Source organism: Bombina bombina, chromosome 6 (genome assembly GCF_027579735.1).
Source record: "Bombina bombina isolate aBomBom1 chromosome 6, aBomBom1.pri, whole genome shotgun sequence".
NCBI classification, from domain to species: domain Eukaryota; kingdom Metazoa; phylum Chordata; class Amphibia; order Anura; family Bombinatoridae; genus Bombina; species Bombina bombina.
The window spans coordinates 1,056,079,805-1,056,101,072 of record NC_069504.1 but is presented as its reverse complement, the minus strand read 5'-3'; the positions used below and the strand labels follow the sequence as shown (position 1 = coordinate 1,056,101,072).

General features: G+C 39.8%; 1 protein-coding gene across 1 annotated transcript in view; it reads right to left on the bottom strand.

The window, feature by feature from the left end:
• CACNA1C (calcium voltage-gated channel subunit alpha1 C) overlaps positions 1-21,268 on the bottom strand; it is a 1,426,303-nt gene that overhangs the window by 513,457 nt on the left and 891,578 nt on the right. The window contains 3 exon segments of the mRNA XM_053719677.1: positions 14,039-14,185; positions 17,058-17,110; positions 17,673-17,780. Coding sequence (XP_053575652.1) covers positions 14,039-14,185; positions 17,058-17,110; positions 17,673-17,780 — 308 coding nt within the window.

Sequence of the window (21,268 nt, the reverse complement as noted above, 5' to 3'; positions counted from 1 at the left end):
ATCAAGCGTTCAATCTCCAGGCAGTCAGCTGCAGAGAATTTAGATTTGGATGTTGGAACGGACCTTGGATGAGAAGGTCCTGTCTCAGTGGCAGTTTCCACGGTGGCAGAGATGACATGTCCACTAGATCTGCATACCAAGTCCTGTGTGGCCCCGCAGGCGCTATCAGGATTACTGAAGCCCTCTCCTGTTTGATTCTTGCAATCAGACGAAGTAGGAGAAGAAATGGAGGAAACACATAAGCCAGGTTGAACGACCAAGGTACTGCTAGAGCATCTATCAGTACAGCTTGGGGATCCCTTGATCTGGACCCGTAACAAGGAAGTTTGGCATTCTGACGAGATGCCATCAGATCCAATTCCGTTGTGCTCCATTGACGGATCAATGCCGCAAACACCTCCGGATGGAGCTCCCACTCTTACGGATGAAAAGTCTGACGACTTAGAAAATCCGCTTCCCAGTTCTCTACTCCTGGGATATAGATTGCTGATATATGGCAAGAGTGAGTCTCTGCCCATCGAATTATTTTAGAAACCTCTATCATCGCTAGAGAACTCTTTATTCCCCCTTGATGATTGATATATGCTACAGTCGTGATATTGTCTGACTGGAATCTTATGAACTTGGCCAAGGCCAACTGAGGCCACACCTGAAGTGCATTGAATATTGCTCTCAAGTCCAGAATATTGATTGGAAGAAGAGACTCCTCCCGAGTCCAAACACCCTGAGCCTTCAGGGAATTCCAGACTGCACCCCAGCCCAAGAGGCTGGCGTCCGTCGTCACTATAACCCATGCTGGTCTGCGGAAGCACAGACCCTGGGACAGATGATCCTGTGACAACCACCAAAGAAGAGAGTCTCTGGTCTCTTGATCCAGATTTATCTGAGGAGATAAATTGGCATAATCCCCATTCCCCTGTCTGAGCATGCACAGCTGCAGTGGCCTGAGATGAAAGCATGCAAACGGAACGATGTCCATTGCCGCTACCATTAATCCAATGACCTCCATACAATGAGCCACTGATGGCCGAGGAATGGACTGAAGTGCTCGGCAAGTATTTAAAATCTTTCACTTTCTGACCTCCGTCAGAAATATTTTCATGTCTACCGAGTCTATCAGAGTTCCCAGGAATGGAACTCTTGTCAGTGGAACTAGTGAACTCTTTTCTATATTCACCTTCCAACCGTGAGTTCTTAGAAAAGCCAACACAATGTCTGTGTGAGATTTGGCTAGATGGTAAGTTGACGCCTGAATCAAAATATCGTCCAGATAGGGCGCCACTGCTATGCTCCGCAGCCTTAGAACCGCCAGAAGGGACCCTAGCACCTTTGTGAAGATTCTGGGAGCTGTGGCCAACCCGAAAGGGAAGGCCAAATACTGGTAGTGTTTGTCCAGGAAGGTGAACCTGAGAAACTGGTGATGATCTTTGTGGATAGGAATGTGAAGATACGCGTCCTTCAAGTCCACGGTTGTCATATATTGACCCTCCTGGATCATCAGTAAAATTGTTCATATGGTCTCCATCTTGAACGATGGGACTCTGAGAAATTTGTTTAGACATTTGAGGTCTAAAATCGGTCTGAAGGTTCCCTCTTTTTTTGGAACCACAAACAGATTTGAGTAAAAAGTTATGGCTGAAGTCCTGTAAGGGAAATGCTGTGAACATAACAGGGCATTCCTTATTCCTGTATCATTCAGCTGCTGTGAAGAGTCTTTTCTGTCTTCTGTAAATGATACTCCCCAGGGACTCTGGGTCTCACATAGGCCTGAGGTCCCAATTTGTAATCCATAAGCAAGTAGCTGGAACATTTCAACCATCTCCTACGAAGCCAAGAACAAAACTAAGAGAGATATTGGAGGTGGGAGGGTTTTAAAGCTCTTGTATGGGTTCTTGACCTCCTCCTAGCGGCGGGAAATATATCCCATATGTTATAGAGGATGGTGGACCATAATTTTAATAAATAAATGTTATTTTTTAAATTAATTAATTATAATGTTAATTAAAAGTCTGAAAATAATATGAAGTATTTTATAAAAATTAAAAGTATATAATTTCTTTAAATATTGAAGATATACAAATAAACTTTTAGATTCTATAAAATATTTTAGGTTCTATAAAATAATGGGCACTGCCATGTTGAAACCTAGGTCTCCTCTTATTCTATATTTTCTGTTAATGACATATAGGGATAGGGATATATAGGGATAGGGATATAAAACAGTTAAAAAACAAAGAGTTGGCAAATAAGGCTAAGACAGCCATTGCTTGTTGTTCTTCTTAATGGAATTGAGAAGAACAACTTTTTTCAGAATTAATTTACAGGAAAAGGGGACAAAATAAGTTTACTACACATAATTAAACAGATTGTAATATAATCTCAAAGTCAATTTTGAATTTATGTAACAATTAATTATCACATCATTCTAATATATTAGGGGTAGTTCGCATTATCATTAATTTATTATCAAATTACATTACATTTTATTATAACTGTATTTTTTGCTGCCATTCATGTAAATTTCATTAGCATCTGTAATGTATTTAAGTGTTTCTGGCAGTGTTATTCTGTTATCAAAAAACTTCATTTGAAGTTAAAAACTAAATTTAACCTATATTAAATAAAGCCCCATAAATATCTGAATGTGACATTATTAATCATTTTTTGTAGCGTAAATCAATTTGTAAAATGACTGTTAACATGATTTTGGCACACAGATGTTTACGGTACATATTAACTTAATTGGTACTGTAGATGTGCCAATGATTTCTGAAACAGTTTCAAAATCATTTGCCAACTTAACGCTGGCAAAAACATAATCAGCAAGACGTATATTAACGCTCCACAGAGGATTCAATTTATAATCGAAAAATAAAGTAATTCAATTTATGAATGCTTACTTGCATTTTGGTTCTGGGGAAATAAAATTTGTTTTGGTAGGCTTCATGTTTTATTAAACCAGATAATAATATTCATAAGTGCACAGAGCTCTTAAAGGGATAGGAAAGTCAAAATTAAAGAAACATGAAACACAACGTTTTTCTTTCATGATTCAGATAGAGAATACAATTTTACTTCTATTATCTAATTTGTTTCATTCTTTAGATATCCTTTGTTGAACAAATAGCAATGCACATGGGTGAGCCAATCACACAAGGCATATATGTGCAGTCACCAATCAGCAACTACTTAGATATGCTTTTCAACATTTAAATGATAAAAGAAAAAGAACAAATGGGTTTCATGTCCCTTTAAACTTGCATGATTCAGATAGAACCTGTAATTTTAAGACAATTTTAAATTCACTTCTATATTGAAATGTATTTTGTTCACTTGGTATCATTTGCTGAAAAAGAATGTGTACATATCTTACACTACTGCAAGCTAGCTGGTGATTGATGGCTACACACATTTGTGTCTTGTCATTGGTTTGTTAGATGTGTTGAGCTAGCTCCTAGTAGTGCATCCCTGCTTTTTCATCAAAGGATACCAAGAAAATGAGGCAAATTTGATAATAGAAGTGAATTGGAAAGTTGTTTAAAATTGTAAGATCTATCTGATTCATTTAAAAAAAATTGGGTCTTCATGTCCCTTTAAGTAATTGTCTGTAAATGTTTCACATTTTGGCATTTGAAAGCTCAGCCGTTTATAAATAAGGTTGTTTTTGATGGCTAATTGTTCTTAAAGGGACATGTAACCTAAAAGTTTCCAATTTACTTATAATAACGAAATTTGCTTCATTCTCATGGTATTCTTTGTTGAAGAACATACCTAGGTAGGTAGAGTGCACATTTCTGGAGCACTACAAGGTTGCAAACATTGCTGTCATCAAGCGCCCTTGCAAATGTATAACATTGTTAGAAGTAATTTTGAAACTACTGCTCTAGATATGTGCACCCTTGTAAGCCTACCTAACTGCTTTTCAACAAAAGGATACCAAGGGAACTAAGTAAAGTGGAACATTTTTATCACTGTACACTATATTTAAATCATAAAAGAAAAATTTGAGGTTTCATGTCCCTTTAAGCTAAAATTAATAGTATTTTGCAGCTGCTTAACACCAACTTACTATTTTAAAATACTTTGCAATAGATGTGCAATTAAAAAAAAGAAATTAATTAGAAAAAGAAAGGTTGAATTGAAAAATTATATAACATGATTATCATATATGTGAATATGTGTATACACTGTATGTATGTGTGTATTTATATGTTTATAAGTGTAAATTTGTATGTGCACATAGGACACGCCCACCACTGACGTCATTTCTGGTCCAGCGAGACCGTCAACTTCCACACAGCCTGGAATGAACCCTGTCACTGACAGGAATATCATCCAAATCCATCTGTACTTCAGGACATCCACCTTCAATAAACACTTACCGGAACATTTGCTAACTGCAGAAAAGTACAGTTTAAACCGTTTCTTTTGGGAATTGTACAAACGGAACTACCATCACCAAGCTTTACCCTGAACACTATCTCTGTGGGTAACATCGTTTGCAAGAGATGGTTGAGACACCCATATGTTTGCAGATCCTCTGTAATTAGTCTATTAGAAACCCATATTTGAATTGGGACTCTTTTTCTAATAGGACATAAAACCGTGATTTGGGGGCTTTTTTTCATTGCAATCACCTTGTAGATATATCCATCAAGAACAGGTGTTTGTGTTTTTAACTTGTACAAATTAAAGGTTTTTTATATATCACATATAGAGTGTGTAGTATAAATTTATTTCAACAGCCATATATTTGTTTAAGAACCAAATAAACAAATCCATAACAATAACATAAATTATGTTAATTCACTGCCACTGTTTTAGGGACTCCTACTAAATATTCAGTTCTCTTTAGAGAATACATTTACCATACTCCATAGAGGAGAAGCTGACCCAAACCAAACAAAAAGAGAAAACTCCCATAATCTACAAAGGAGAAGCACTGAATTTGTGACAAGAAAGAAACTTACCCCATTTAAACACAGGAAAAGTTTACCACACTCCACAGAGGAGAAGCTGACTAGACCATTAAACTACTGGGATAAAGAAATACCATACTCCAACAGAACACCCAGAAGTGAGCAACTTTAACACAGATAGGGATTATATCCCCCCCACGCTTCAAACATACCTCACAAGTTTGAGGTCTAAAGAGGTGGGCAATATTCTTCTTCTCTTTTTTGCCACACCACACATCAGTGTGTCACCATAATTTGTTCTTCTGTTTGTCTTTTTCCTCCCTTCAATGAGCGCTGACATCTGGACCCTACATCACACAACTCAATCCTCACATTCCATTTGATGATAGTGGAATACAGGTGTGGCCCTCAATTTACAACGGTTCAATTTGCACCGTTTCAGAATAACAACCTTTTTTTCAGTCATGTGACTGCTATTCAAAAGCATTGAGAAGCAGTGCATTGATTAAAATAGCCAGCAGGTGGAGCTGTCCGCTTGTGTTGCAGCAAAGATATGCAAGCCAAGAACACAAGCAGGCTGAAATTAATTAGTGTAGCTAGCTAGACCTGAGCTATCGAGCAGCTTTCAAAGGAACACTATCTTCCTGTCTATAAATCAGTCCAGAATGGAATGCATATAAAGAACTGTTTGCAAAAAAATTAAAGTAAAGTCTGTGTTGTGTGATTATTTTATTAGGTTTATAATGCTGTTTAGCAAATGTTTTTGTTCATTTAACTTAGTTTAATTATATATTCTGTGTTGTGTGATTATTTTATTAGGTTTATAATGCTGTTTAACATTTAAAGTCTTCATTTCAAAGCTTTAAAAAACATAATTTATGCTTACCTGATAAATTCCTTTCTTCTGTTGTGTGATCAGTCCACGGGTCATCATTACTTCTGGGATATAACTCCTCCCCAACAGGAAATGCAAGAGGATTCACCCAGCAGAGCTGCATATAGCTCCTCCCCTCTACGTCAGTCCCAGTCATTCGACCAAGAATCAACGAGAAAGGAGTAACCAAGGGTGAAGTGGTGACTGGAGTATAATTTTAAAAAATATTTACCTGCCTTAAAAACAGGGCGGGCCGTGGACTGATCACACAACAGAAGAAAGGAATTTATCAGGTAAGCATAAATTATGTTTTCTTCTGTTATGTGTGATCAGTCCACGGGTCATCATTACTTCTGGGATACCAATACCAAAGCAAAAGTACACGGATGACGGGAGGGATAGGCAGGCTCATTATACAGAAGGAACCACTGCCTGAAGAACCTTTCTCCCAAAAATAGCCTCCGAAGAAGCAAAAGTATCAAATTTGTAAAATTTGGAAAAAGTATGAAGCGAAAACCAAGTTGCAGCCTTGCAAATCTGTTCAACAGAGGCCTCATTCTTAAAGGCCCAAGTGGAAGCCACAGCTCTAGTGGAGTGGGCTGTAATTCTTTCAGGAGGCTGCTGTCCAGCAGTCTCATAGGCTAAACGTATTATGCTACGAAGCCAAAAAGAGAGAGAGGTAGCAGAAGCTTTTTGACCTCTCCTCTGTCCAGAATAAACGACAAACAGGGAAGAAGTTTGACGAAAATCTTTAGTTGCCTGCAAGTAGAACTTGAGGGCACGAACTACATCCAGATTGTGTAGAAGACGTTCCTTCTTTGAAGAAGGATTTGGACACAAGGATGGAACAACAATCTCTTGATTGATATTCCTGTTAGTAACTACCTTAGGTAAGAACCCAGGTTTAGTACGCAGAACTACCTTGTCTGAGTGAAAAATCAGATAAGGAGAATCACAATGTAATGCTGATAACTCAGAGACTCTTCGAGCCGAGGAAATAGCCATTAAAAACAGAACTTTCCAAGATAACAATTTTATATCAATGGAATGAAGGGGTTCAAACGGAACACCCTGTAAAACGTTAAGAACTAAGTTTAAACTCCATGGTGGAGCAACAGCTTTAAACACAGGCTTGATCCTAGCTAAAGCCTGACAAAAGGCCTGGACGTCTGGATTTTCTGACAGACGCCTGTGTAACAAGATGGACAGAGCTGAAATCTGTCCCTTTAATGAACTAGCCGATAAACCCTTTTCTAAGCCTTCTTGTAGAAAGGACAAGATCCTAGAGATCCTAACCTTACTCCAGGAGTAACGTTTGGATTCACACCAGTATAGGTATTTACGCCATATTTTATGGTAAATCTTTCTGGTAACAGGCTTCCTAGCCTGTATCAGGGTATCAATAACCGACTCAGAAAAACCACGTTTTGATAAAATCAAGCGTTCAATTTCCAAGCAGTCAGCTTCAGAGAAGTTAGATTTTGATGTTTGAACGGACCCTGTATCAGAAGGTCCTGTCTTAGAGGTAGAGACCAAGGCGGACAGGATGACATGTCCACTAGATCTGCATACCAAGTCCTGCGTGGCCATGCAGGTGCTATTAGAATCACTGATGCTCTCTCCTGTTTGATTTTGGCAATCAATCGAGGAAGCAGCGGGAAGGGTGGAAACACATAAGCCATCCCGAAGTTCCAAGGTGCTGTCAAAGCATCTATCAGAACCGCTCCCGGATCCCTGGATCTGGACCCGTAGTGAGGAAGCTTGGCGTTCTGGCGAGACGCCATGAGATCTATCTGTGGTTTGCCCCAACGTCGAAGTATTTGGGCAAAGACCTCCGGATGAAGTTCCCACTCCCCCGGATGAAAAGTCTGGCGACTCAAGAAATCCGCCTCCCAGTTCTCCACTCCCGGGATGTGGATTGCTGACAGGTGGCAAGAGTGAGACTCTGCCCATCGAATTATCTTTGATACTTCCATCATTGCTAGGGAGCTTTTTGTCCCTCCCTGATGGTTGATGTAAGCTACAGTCGTGATATTGTCCGACTGAAACCTGATGAACCCCCGAGTTGTTAATTGGGGCCAAGCCAGAAGGGCATTGAGAACTGCTCTCAATTCCAGAATGTTTATTGGAAGGAGACTCTCCTCCTGATTCCATAATCCCTGAGCCTTCAGAGAATTCCAGACAGCGCCCCAACCTAGTAGGCTGGCGTCTGTTGTTACAATTGTCCAGTCTGGCCTGCTGAATGGCATCCCCCTGGACAGGTGTGGCCGATGAAGCCACCATAGAAGAGAATTTCTGGTCTCTTGATTCAGATTCAGAGTAGGGGACAAATCTGAGTAATCCCCATTCCACTGACTTAGCATGCATAATTGCAGTGGTCTGAGGTGTAGGCGTGCAAAAGGTACTATGTCCATTGCCGCTACCATTAAGCCGATCACCTCCATGCATTGAGCTACTGACGGGTGTTGAATGGAATGAAGGACACGGCATGCATCTTGAAGCTTTGTTAACCTGTCCTCTGTCAGGTAAATCTTCATTTCTACAGAATCTATAAGAGTCCCCAAGAATGGAACTCTTGTGAGAGGAAAAAGAGAACTCTTCTTTTCGTTCACTTTCCATCCATGCGACCTTAGAAATGCCAGAACTAACTCTGTATGAGACTTGGCAGTTTGAAAGCTTGAAGCTTGTATTAGAATGTCGTCTAGGTACGGAGCTACCGAAATCCCTCGCGGTCTTAGTACCGCCAGGAGGGCACCTAGAATCTTTGTGAAGATTCTTGGGGCCGTAGCCAATCCGAATGGAAGAGCTACAAACTGGTAGTGCCTGTCTAGGAAGGCAAACCGTAGATACCGGTGATGATCTTTGTGGATCGGTATGTGAAGGTAAGCATCTTTTAAATCCACTGTGGTCATGTACTGACCCTTTTGGATCATGGGCAAGATTGTCCGAATAGTTTCCATTTTGAACGATGGAACTCTTAGGAATTTGTTTAGAATCTTTAAATCTAAGATTGGTCTGAAAGTTCCCTCTTTTTTGGGAACCACAAACAGGTTTGAGTAGAACCCTTGTCCTTGTTCCGACCGCGGAACCGGATGGATCACTCCCATTAATAACAGATCTTGTACACAGCGTAGAAACGCTTCTTTCTTTATCTGGTTTGTTGACAATCTTGACAGATGAAATCTCCCTCTTGGGGGAGATAATTTGAAGTCTAGAAGGTATCCCTGAGATATGATCTCTAGCGCCCAGGGATCCTGAACATCTCTTGCCCAGGCCTGGGCGAAGAGAGAAAGTCTGCCCCCCACTAGATCCGGTCCCGGATCGGGGGCTCTCGGTTCATGCTGTCTTTGGGGCAGCAGCAGGTTTCCTGGCCTGTTTGCCCTTGTTCCAGGACTGGTTGGGCTTCCAGCCTTGCCTGTAACGAGCAACAGCTCCTTCCTGTTTTGGTGCAGTGGAGGTTGATGCTGCTCCTGTTTTGAAATTCCGAAAGGGACGAAAATTAGACTGTCTAGCCTTAGCTTTGGCTTTGTCTTGAGGTAGGGCGTGGCCCTTACCTCCTGTAATGTCAGCGATAATTTCTTTCAAACCGGGCCCAAATAAGGACTGCCCCTTGAAAGGTATATTAAGTAATTTGGACTTAGAAGTAACATCAGCTGACCAGGATTTTAGCCACAGTGCCCTACGTGCCTGTATGGCGAATCCTGAGTTCTTAGCCGTAAGTTTGGTTAAATGTACTACGGCCTCCGAAATGAATGAATTAGCTAGTTTAAGGACTCTAAGCCTGTCCATAATGTCGTCTAGCGTAGATGAACTAAGGTTCTCTTCCAGAGACTCAATCCAAAATGCTGCCGCAGCCGTAATCGGCGCGATACATGCAAGGGGTTGCAAAATAAAACCTTGTTGAACAAACATTTTCTTAAGGTAACCCTCTAATTTTTTATCCATTGGATCTGAAAAGGCACAGCTATCCTCCACCGGGATAGTGGTACGCTTAGCTAGAGTAGAAACTGCTCCCTCCACCTTAGGGACCGTTTGCCATAAGTCCCGAGTGGTGGCGTCTATTGGAAACATCTTTCTAAATATTGGAGGGGGTGAGAACGGCACACCGGGTCTATCCCACTCCTTAGTAACAATTTCAGTTAATCTCTTAGGTATAGGAAAAACGTCAGTACTCGCCGGTACCGCAAAGTATTTATCCAACCTACATAGTTTCTCTGGTATTGCAACGGTGTTACAATCATTGAGAGCTGCTAAGACCTCCCCTAGTAATACACGGAGGTTCTCCAATTTAAATTTAAAATTTGAAATATCTGAATCCAATCTGTTTGGATCAGAACCGTCACCCACAGAATGAAGCTCTCCGTCCTCATGCTCTGCAAGCTGTGACGCAGTATCAGACATGGCCCTAGTATTGTCAGCGCACTCTGTTCTCACCCCAGAGTGATCACGCTTGCCTCTTAGTTCTGGTAATTTAGACAAAACTTCAGTCATAACAGTAGCCATATCTTGTAATGTTATCTGTAATGGCCGCCCAGATGTACTAGGCGCCATAATATCACGCACCTCCCGGGCGGGAGATGCAGGTACTGCCGCGTGAGGCGAGTTAGTCGGCATAACTCTCCCCTCGCAGATTGGTGAAATTTGTTCACATTGTACAGATTGACTTTTATTTAAAGTAGCATCAATACAGTTAGTACATAAATTTCTATTGGGCTCCACCTTGGCATTGGAACAAATGACACAGATATCTTCCTCTGAGTCAGACATGTTTAACACACTAGCAATAACTTGCAACCTGGTTATAATCTTTTTTAGCAAAAACGTACTGTGCCTCAAAGAGGTACTTAAACGATTAAATGACAGTTGAGATAATGAACTGAGAAACAGTTATAGCATCAACTTTAAAACAACACAACTTTTAGCAAAGGTTTTGTTCCCATTAGTAAGATAACATAACTAAATTTGACATAAAAATTATTGAGTAACGTCTTTATCCACAGTCAATATAAAAAATTCTCACAGCTCTGCTGAGAGAATGTACCTCCCTTCAAGAAGTTTGAAGACCCCTGAGATCTGTCAGAGATGAACCGGATCATGCAGGAAAAATAATAATAGCTGACTAGAAATTGTTGATGCGTAGCAAAGAGCGCCAAAAACGGCCCCTCCCTCTCACACACAGCAGTGAAGAGAAACGAAACTGTCACAATTCAAAACAAACTACTGCCAAGTGGAAAATAAAGCCCAAACATTTATTTACTCAGTACCTCAGCAATGTAAACGATTCTACATTCCAGCAAAAACGTTTAACATGATATAATACTTATTAAAAAGATTAGTGACCTTTAACAGAGTAGTTCCGGTGAAGTACCATTCCCAGAATACTGAAGTGTATACATACATGTCATTATAACGGTATAGCAGGATTTTCTCATCAATTCCATTCAGAAAATAAAAACTGCTACATACCTCAATGCAGATTCATCTGCCCCTGTCCCCTGATCTGAAGCTTTTACCTCCCTCAGATGGCCGAGAACAGCAATATGATCTTAACTACTCCGGTTAAAATCATAGTAAAAACTCTGGTAGATTCTTCCTCAAAGTCTGCCAGAGAAGTAATAACACGCTCCGGTGCTATTATAAAATAACAAACTTTTGATTGAAGTCATAAAAACTAAGTATAATCACCATAGTCCTCTCACACATCCTATCTAGTCGTTGGGTGCAAGAGAATGACTGGGACTGACGTAGAGGGGAGGAGCTATATGCAGCTCTGCTGGGTGAATCCTCTTGCATTTCCTGTTGGGGAGGAGTTATATCCCAGAAGTAATGATGACCCGTGGACTGATCACACATAACAGAAGAAATAATGTATTAGGTGTAACTTATGACAATTTTGAGCGGGGCCTGGAACCTAACTCCCTCACTTCCCATTGACTTACATTGTAAACTAGGTTTCAATTTACAACGGTTTTGATTTACAACCATTCCTTCTGGAACCTAACCCCGGCGTAAACTGAGGGCTACCTGTACTCAGATATAGCTGCCATTGAAACACACCAGGAGGTACCTTTTATAGCACTATAAACAATCGCTATATACACAGCGCAAGTTAAAATACTCTTTCATCCATATATATATACATATATATATATATATATATATACAAAGTATATATATATATATATATATATATATATATATATATATATATATATATATATATATAAAATTGTTCTATGTGAATTATTTCTAACTCCCTTTGGGTCTAGCACAGTTGGTCTAACGCTGTTTTTTTTTTTACAGTGCGCCCCATAGAAGCCTATGAGAAGAAGTGGTTAGCATGGTCGTGGTTTTGGGCAACATCACCAACTTGCAGCAAATGTCAGTAGGAGGCTGGACGCTCACGCTTGAGTCAGGAGGAGGGAGCAGGAGGAGGTAAAGAGTTTTCACTCTGCCCCGCGGCTAGTTACAGGGCCCTGACCATTCTACCTTCTCTGTTCCCTCTGCCTGTGTGGTCTCTTCTCACCCGGGCTCACTGAGAGTGAAAGGTCAGGGTGAGTAGGGACCAAGCCAGCAGAGGGAATAGTAGGAAGGAAGCTGTACTGTCTCTGTCCTGCTTGGCCCCCCGGGTAGAGGTAGTTAAGGCCAGGGGTTAGACCAAGTCCACAGTGGAAGCTGAGGCTCTGTAGTAGAGAATGGGGGAAGAAAAGAGTCTGAAGAGCTGGCCCAAATTGCATACTGTGCACTGGCCTGTGCTTCTGCCTGAATCACCCCTCTGTCTCTCTCTTCCACACTCTTTCTCTCTCTTCCCCCTATGTCTATCTCTTCTCCCCTCTGTCTCTCTCTCCCCCCTCTGTCTATCTCTTCCCCCCTCTGCCTCACTGTCTCCCCACTCTGTCTGACCCCTCTGCCTCACTGTCTCCCCCCTCTGTTTTACTGTCCCCCCCCCTGTGTCTCACTGTCTCCCCCTGTGTCTCACTGTCTCCCCCCTCTGGCTCACTGTGCCCCCCGTCTCACTGTCTCCCCCATCTGTTTTACTGTCTCCCCCCTCTGCCTCACTGTCTCCCCCCCTGTCTCTGTCTCCCCCCTCTGTCTCACTGTGCCCCCCATCTCACTGTCTCCCCCATCTGTTTTACTGTCTCCCCCCTCTGTCTCTCTGTCTCCCCCCTCTGTCTCCCCCCCTGTCTCTGTCTCCCCCCTCTGTCTTTCCCCTCTGCCTCTCTTTCTCCCCTCTGTTGCTCTATCTTCCCCCTCTGTCTCTCTATCTCACCCCTCTGTCTCTCTTTCTCCCCCCTCTGTCTCACTGTCTCCCCTCTCTGTATCACCCCTCTGTCGCACTGTAGATGGGATGGGCAAGATTGGAGGGGCAATAGTGTGGAGGAGGGGCAGAGGAAAAGGTAAATGGCACAGAAAGGGGGTGGGGGGGCCTTGCCACACATTTGCCCGGGGGCCCTGGTTGGTCTCAGTCCGCCCCTGATTTACATTTGATCCAGGGTTCACACACAGCTCTCAAGAGCTGATTATTCTCAACCAAGAGTGCCTCACTCTTGTTTCAATTTGCACTTTGTTACTCCTGTGTTAAATGCAAGTTTCTGATCAAGACAACAAACACAACTCAGTCTCAGAGCGATTTCATCCTCAGTGCCTTTCTTCCACCTACACGACAGCATGGCAAATGTTATTTCCGTCTCTTAAAAAAGTTCTACGCTTTCTATAGTAAGCTACTCCATGTGGTTTCCATAGGATATTGCAATGTGTCACTGCTCCTGCATCTCCCCTTATATGCTATAGTGCCACCCTGGGGAGGCCCACCTCCCACTCAAAATCAGGAATAATAAGGCAAGTACTCATGAGACTACAGTATCCTGAGTATCATGACCTAGCCTTTCTATTACCAATTAAATTAAATTAAAACAAAGCTTGACATTGAAATGATAAACTAAAAACATGATTTTGCTTGAATACGAAATACGAGAGACTAAATTACCAATGATTTATCAATAATCTTGATGTTACTACAACAGAAGAGAGGGTTATTTATCCCATACCCCATGCATCGTCGAAAACAGAGTTTCTTTTTAGTTTGCATGGGATGCCATACAGGTCATAAATGAAAACTATATAATGACTATTGCTAGGCCCAAAGGATGTTGAGCAGTGATATGTTAAACCTGGTGAAATACTGAGATCTAAAGTTTGTAATTAGTATTCTGGTTAATAAACATGAGATAAAATTCACACTCACTCTGGCCACCCCTCAAATGTGGAGACAGTAAAGAGGGCCATCATTGCTGCCAAGACATTGTCAAAATCAAATTTGCTGTTTTCCCAATTTCGTTCCAGCATCATGGGCTGTGAAACATCTCCCTCTTTGTAAGTGATGTACTTCCCTCTGTCCAAGAAAAGATATAAAAAAGGCTTGAAAAGAAACAGTCATCAAGTTACAGGCAGCAAACTTATCTCATTCCAGTTCTCACCCATCTAATGTACTCTCATCTGTAATAATCAGAGTATCTGTCTATAATACTGAAAAATCTATTTGCAATCTGGTTAATTTTAGAATATACATATGTATGAGCTATTAAATTATAATTCTAATTAGTAGGGAGTTGTGAAATGTGCATGGGTGCACTTCAATTTAAAATATAAGCATTTTTGCAATATACTTGTTTCTAGTAAAAGTTATTACTGTTTTTCTGTGGCATATGCATATATCCTGTGAGGGCCCGTGCACCAGTATTGAAACACCAACTTCAGAGTCAGCAGTGGATTGTATGACACAAATTACATCTTCAGATGCATTCACACCACAGCCAGCTCTCTGAGGTGTAGCGTTTGAATAGTGGTGCACGGACCTTCACAGGATATGTGAGTATGCTGTAGTAAACAGTAATAACTTTTACTAGAAGCCTTTTTGCTAATGGAAGTATATTGCAAAAATGTTTATATTTCAAACTGAAATCCACCCATGCACATTTCAATTTTGACTTTTCTATCCCTTTAATGATTTGATCCCCTGCTGATTTTGTACGTTTGCCCACTGACAAAGAAATGATCATCCAATAATTTTTATAGTAGGTTTATTTGAACAGTGAGAGAGAGAATAACAACAACAAAATCCAGAAAAACGCATTTCAAAAAAGTTATAAATTGATTTGCATTTTAATGAGCGAAATAAATATTTGATCCCCTTTCAACTACAAGAAACGTCTGATCTCTGTGATTGCCAACAAGGGATTTGACACCAAGTACTAAGTCATGTTTTGCAAAAGGGTCAAATACTTATTTCACTCATTAAAATGCAAACCAATTTATAACTTTTTTGAAATGCGTTTTTCTGGAATTGTTGTTGTTATTCTGTCTCTCACTGTTCAAATAAACCTACCATTAAAATAACAGACTGATCATTTCGTTATCAGTGGGCAAACATACAAAATCATTTTTAACTTCACTGTATTGATGGAAGTTAAAGGAAAAATTATATTTTGAATATTTAATTCACCCTGAACAAATTATAAAAATATTTATGTGGTTAGTGAGGACTATATGGGGTCAATTTATCAAGCTTAATGCCCAGTGTTTCCGGCGAGTCTTCTAAAGACCGCTGCTCCAGAGCAGGCGGCGGACAGAAATCAACCTGATCGAATATGATTGGGTTGATTGACACCCCCTGCTAGAGGCCAATTGTCCGCGAATCTGCAGGGGGCGGTATTGCACCAGCAGTTCACAAGAACTGCTGTTGCAATGATAAATGCTGTCAGCGTATGCTGTTGGCATTTATCGATGTGCAGCGGACATGATCCGCTATATCGGATCATGTCCGCTCGCACCATAACAAATTGACCTCTATATCTGCATTTTTAAAATAGCTTTCATTTTCGTTTAATAAATATATTGTTATAAGTAGACAATTCGTGCAAGCTGCTAATTAACAAGCTAAACATCTGAATGACAGTGGCTGCTTCTTACATTCTGCTTTTACCATTTTGTTCTTTGGCTGCTGCAGAGAGTTACAATGCAATGGAAAGAATGAATTCTGGCCCTGCGCCAACCAAGCCCCTACTGGCCTGAGGGTGGCGGTACCTAGTTAACACCGGGGTGATATATGATTTAATAGTGTGGAGTCCCTCAGGCGCCTAACTACGAAGGCAGAGGGGAATAAGATAGGATGATCAGGCCCAATTCTATCTTTGCATTTTCCACTTGGGCCTGATCATCCTATCTTATTCCCCTCTGCCTTCGTAGTTAGGCGCCTGAGGGACTCCACACTAGTTACAATGCAAAGCACAGCAAGCTGAAGCATCCCTCTGATGCATCTAACGAGTTAGACCAACTTGGTAAAATTCTACAGTGTTTTGGGGCATTAAAGGGACATAAAAGTACAAAAAGAAAATGCTGTGCTGTGTTAGAGCATGTTATTATTGCATTGTTGTTTGTATATAACTGGGGTTAAACATAGTTGGAGAGATACTAAACCCAAACTTTTTCTGTCATGATTCAGATAGAGCAGACAATTTTAAGAAGCTTTCTCATTTACTCCTATTATAATTTTTTTCTTCGATCTCTTGTTATCTTTATTTAAAAAGCAGGAATGTAACAGGAGCTGGCCCATTTTACGTTCAGCATCCTGGATAGTGCTTGCTTATTTGTGGCTACATTGGTGGCTACTCAGGTTCTGAACCAAAAATGAGCTGGCTCCTAAACTTTACATTCTTGCTTTTTAAATAAAGATAGCAAGAGAACCAAGAAAAAATGATAATGGAAGTAAATTAGAAAGTTGCTTAAAATTGCAGCTCTTTCATAAAAGAAAAAAAATCTGGGTTTAGGATCTCTTTAAAGCCCAGAGCACAGATGCAACACTGGGACCTAACTGAACATAACTAGGTAGCAAATCACTAAAGACATACGTCTGTAACCAGTAATACATATTATGTTGTTGCTTATGCTGAGTCTACCTACGTATGATTTTAAACAAAGGATAACAAGAGAACAAAGGATTTTTGATAAAACAAGTACAATGAAAAGTTTCTTAAAGTTGCATACTCAATCTGTTTCATGAGTTTCATTTTGACATTCATGTTCCTTTAATTCCAAGTTCATACAAAAATGACTTTTCTTACACAATTTTAATTATGTCAGTAGGGAAGTGCTGGTCAGAAACAGTGCCAGCTTCTGAATGTATGATCCAGATTGTGACAGCGCAGTGGTGAAGAAACAAGCACCTTTATAACTGTTGTGCTGTAAGTTGTACACATTAGACTTACTTGCATTCAGCCTCTGTAATTTTGGAACTGTCGCTGCAGCTGTACAGTTTACCCTGGGATAAAGGAGAACGCAGGTATTTAGTCACAGCTGGGATTGCTTGCAGTGAGTGCCACTTGATATACGCAGTTAGAGAGGTGCACACAATAAGTTACATTCAAGTATAAACTTCAAATTTGCATTTATTTTCTAAAAGGATTTATAGAAACCTTCCATTAAAAAAACATTCCTTAACATTTTTATTATTTAGAACGAGGTGTTTGCTTATAATTAAACAATCACTGGGGGTACTGTTTCACCATTAAAGTGAACCCGAGAATTGTGAGTTTAACAGATTAACCTCATATATTAAATATATTACAATTTACAGTTACATTTTAAAATGACACTTAAAATGGTAAAATTATGTTTTTTATCATTTATTATAGAATTTGACACAGTAATGAAGTCGGTTTTGGAGTTCATGACGCTGCAATGTTGGATCACAAACAATATATCTATAATAATACTAATTGTAGGTTTGAATATAATACCAGGCAAACAAATACTAAAACTAATTGTATGATCCTGTGCCCTCCCAATCTACCCACCAAGACGCAAGTCACTTCATCTCTCACCTTGAAGAGTTGTACACCAATGCAGGCAAACATAAACTGTAGCAAAGTGGTGACGATGACTATATTACCAATGGTGCGGATGGCCACAAATACACATTGTACTACATGCTGAAGAGAGATAAAGAAGAAGCCATTAGTGTTTGCTTCAATTTCATTACATACACACACACACACACAGACACAGACACACATATATATATATATACACACACAGAGACACAGACACACATATATATATATACACACACACAGACACAGACACACATATATATATATATACACACACACAGACACAGACACACATATATATATATACACACACACAGACACAGACACACATATATATATATACACACACACAGACACAGACACACATATATATATATACACACACACAGACACAGACACACATATATATATATACACACACACAGACACAGACACACATATATATATATACACACACACAGACACAGACACACATATATATATATACACACACACAGACACAGACACACATATATATATATACACACACACAGACACAGACACACATATATATATACACACACACAGACACAGACACACATATATATATATACACACACACAGACACAGACACACATATATATATATATATATATATATACCCAGTAACTTTTTCCTATATTTAACATACACACACACAAAACTATGTAACAGCAAAATCTAAGTAAACATATGACAAACTATAACAAAAAGGTATCACAATTTTTTTTACAGCAGCAAAAGGTAAACAGATTAAAAAGCAGTAGTAAAATATTGCAGCTAAATAAAATACTGATAATTACAGATTAAGGACCATATTAAGCGTGAGCGAAAGGGGTTTATCGACGGTGTTTGCGCATGTCAGGTTTACCGCTCGTATTGAAAGTTGAAAGTAAATGTGAAAGCTTGAGCCTAATTGCATTTAGTTTCGGACCGATTCGGAATGTTTTCGAATTTCATTTTCGGATCGATTCGAATTCGGATACATTCGGATACATTCGAATACATTTGTTTCGAATTCATTCGGATTCTAATAAATTCTGATGTATTCGGTTCGGATTCGAGTCGTAAATTCGGTATGTGTTAGGTGGGATGTGCTGTGTATTAGACTAGTATTATGTACTGTAATATTAGGTGTAACCCATAGCAGAGTGATATAACCTAATATACTGTACAATACTAGTGTAATTGTGATTAGTCCATGGCCATCTGAATGTAACAAATAAATCCAAACTAATTTGGATTTATTCGTTAGTTTCGTTGCTGCGGTAATTCGGAAATTAGAATTGATCCGAAGCGCTGAATTTGACAAATTCATCTGAATTTTGATTCAGAACTAAAAGAAATGCACATGTCTATACATTACAAAGTATAGTGTGTACATATGTATTTGTATGTGTATATATGTATTTACAGACATATACACACATATGAACACATAAATACATATGTATTCACATACAGACGCAGACCTATATATAAGTACATTGGAACCCTTTGCTGTCAAGTAGATAAAACATGGAAAATCATATTTATGCAATATTCATTTGTAATAAAGTGTATAGTATGCATTTATTGTGAATATTTCACATTCCAATGTTCTTCACATAGGGAAATATGTTCTAAGTATTTAAAAAAAGATATTTCTATATATCTGTATATATTTATACCTATATATAATCATGTAATATATCTATCTATCTATATATATATATCTATATATATATATATACAGGGAGTGCAGAATTATTAGGCAAGTTGTATTTTTGAGGATTAATTTTATTATTGAACAACAACCATGTTCTCAATGAACCCAAAAAACTCATTAATATCAAAGCTGAATATTTTTGGAAGTAGTTTTTAGTTTGTTTTTAGTTTTAGCTATTTTAGGGGGATATCTGTGTGTGCAGGTGACTATTACTGTGCATAATTATTACGCAACTTAACAAAAAACAAATATATACCCATTTCAATTATTTATTTTTACCAGTGAAACCAATATAACATCTGAGTATTGCACACCTTGTGCTTTTGGGCACTCCAGTGATGTTGCAGCTCTGAAATATGGCCAAACTGGTGGCAAGTGGCATCTTGGCAGCTGCACGCTTGACTTTTCTTAGTTCATGGGCAGTTATTTTGCGCCTTATTTCTGCACTTCCTGTATATACAGGGAGTGCAGAATTATTAGGCAAATGAGTATTTTGACCACATCCTCTTTATGCATGTTGTCTTACTCCAAGCTGTATAGGCTTGAAAGCCTACTACCAATTAAGCGTATTAGGTGATGTGCATCTCTGTACTGAGAAGGGGTGTGGTCTAATGACATCAACACCCTATATCAGGTGTGCATAATTATTAGGCAACTTCCTTTCCTTTGGCAAAATGGGTCAAAAGAAGGACTTGACAGGCTCAGAAAAGTCAAAAATAGTGAGATATCTTGCAGAGGGATGCAGCACTCTTAAAATTGCAAAGCTTCTGAAGCGTGATCATCGAACAATCAAGCGTTTCATTCAAAATAGTCAACAGGGTCGCAAGAAGCGTGTGGAAAAACCAAGGAGCAAAATAACTGCCCATGAACTGAGAAAAGTCAAGCGTGTAGCTGCCAAGATGCCACTTGCCACCAGTTTGGCCATATTTCAGAGCTGCAACATCACTGGAGTGCCCAAAAGCACAAGGTGTGCAATACTCAGAGACATGACCAAGGTAAGAAAGGCTGAAAGACGACCACCACTGAACAAGACACATAAGCTGAAACGTCAAGACTGGGCCAAGAAATATCTCAAGACTGATTTTTCTAAGGTTTTATGGACTGATGAAATGAGAGTGAGTCTTGATGGGCCAGATGGATGGGCCCGTGGCTGTATTGGTAAAGGGCAGAGAGCTTCAGTCCGACTCAGATGCCAGCAAGGTGGAGGTGGAGTACTGGTTTGGGCTGGTATTATCAAAGATGAGCTTGTGGGGCCTTTTTGGGTTGAGGATGGAGTCAAGCTCAACTCCCAGTCCTACTGCCAGTTTCTGGAAGACACCTTCTTCAAGCAGTGGTACAGGAAGAAGTCTGCATCCTTCAAGAAAAACATGATTTTCATGCAGGACAATGCTCCATCACACGCGTCCAAGTACTCCACAGCGTGGCTGGCAAGAAAGGGTATAAAAGAAGAAAATCTAATGACATGGCCTCCTTGTTCACCTGATCTGAACCCCATTGAGAACCTGTGGTCCATCATCAAATGTGAGATTTACAAGGAGGGAAAACAGTACACCTCTCTGAACAGTGTCTGGGAGGCTGTGGTTGCTGCTGCACGCAATGTTGATGGTGAACAGATCAAAACACTGACAGAATCCATGGATGGCAGGCTTTTGAGTGTCCTTGCAAAGAAAGGTGGCTATATTGGTCAATGATTTGTTTTTGTTTTGTTTTTGAATGTCAGAAATGTATATTTGTGAATGTTGAGATGTTATATTGGTTTCACTGGTAAAAATAAATAATTGAAATGGGTATATATTTGTTTTTTGTTAAGTTGCCTAATAATTATGCACAGTAATAGTCACCTGCACACACAGATATCCCC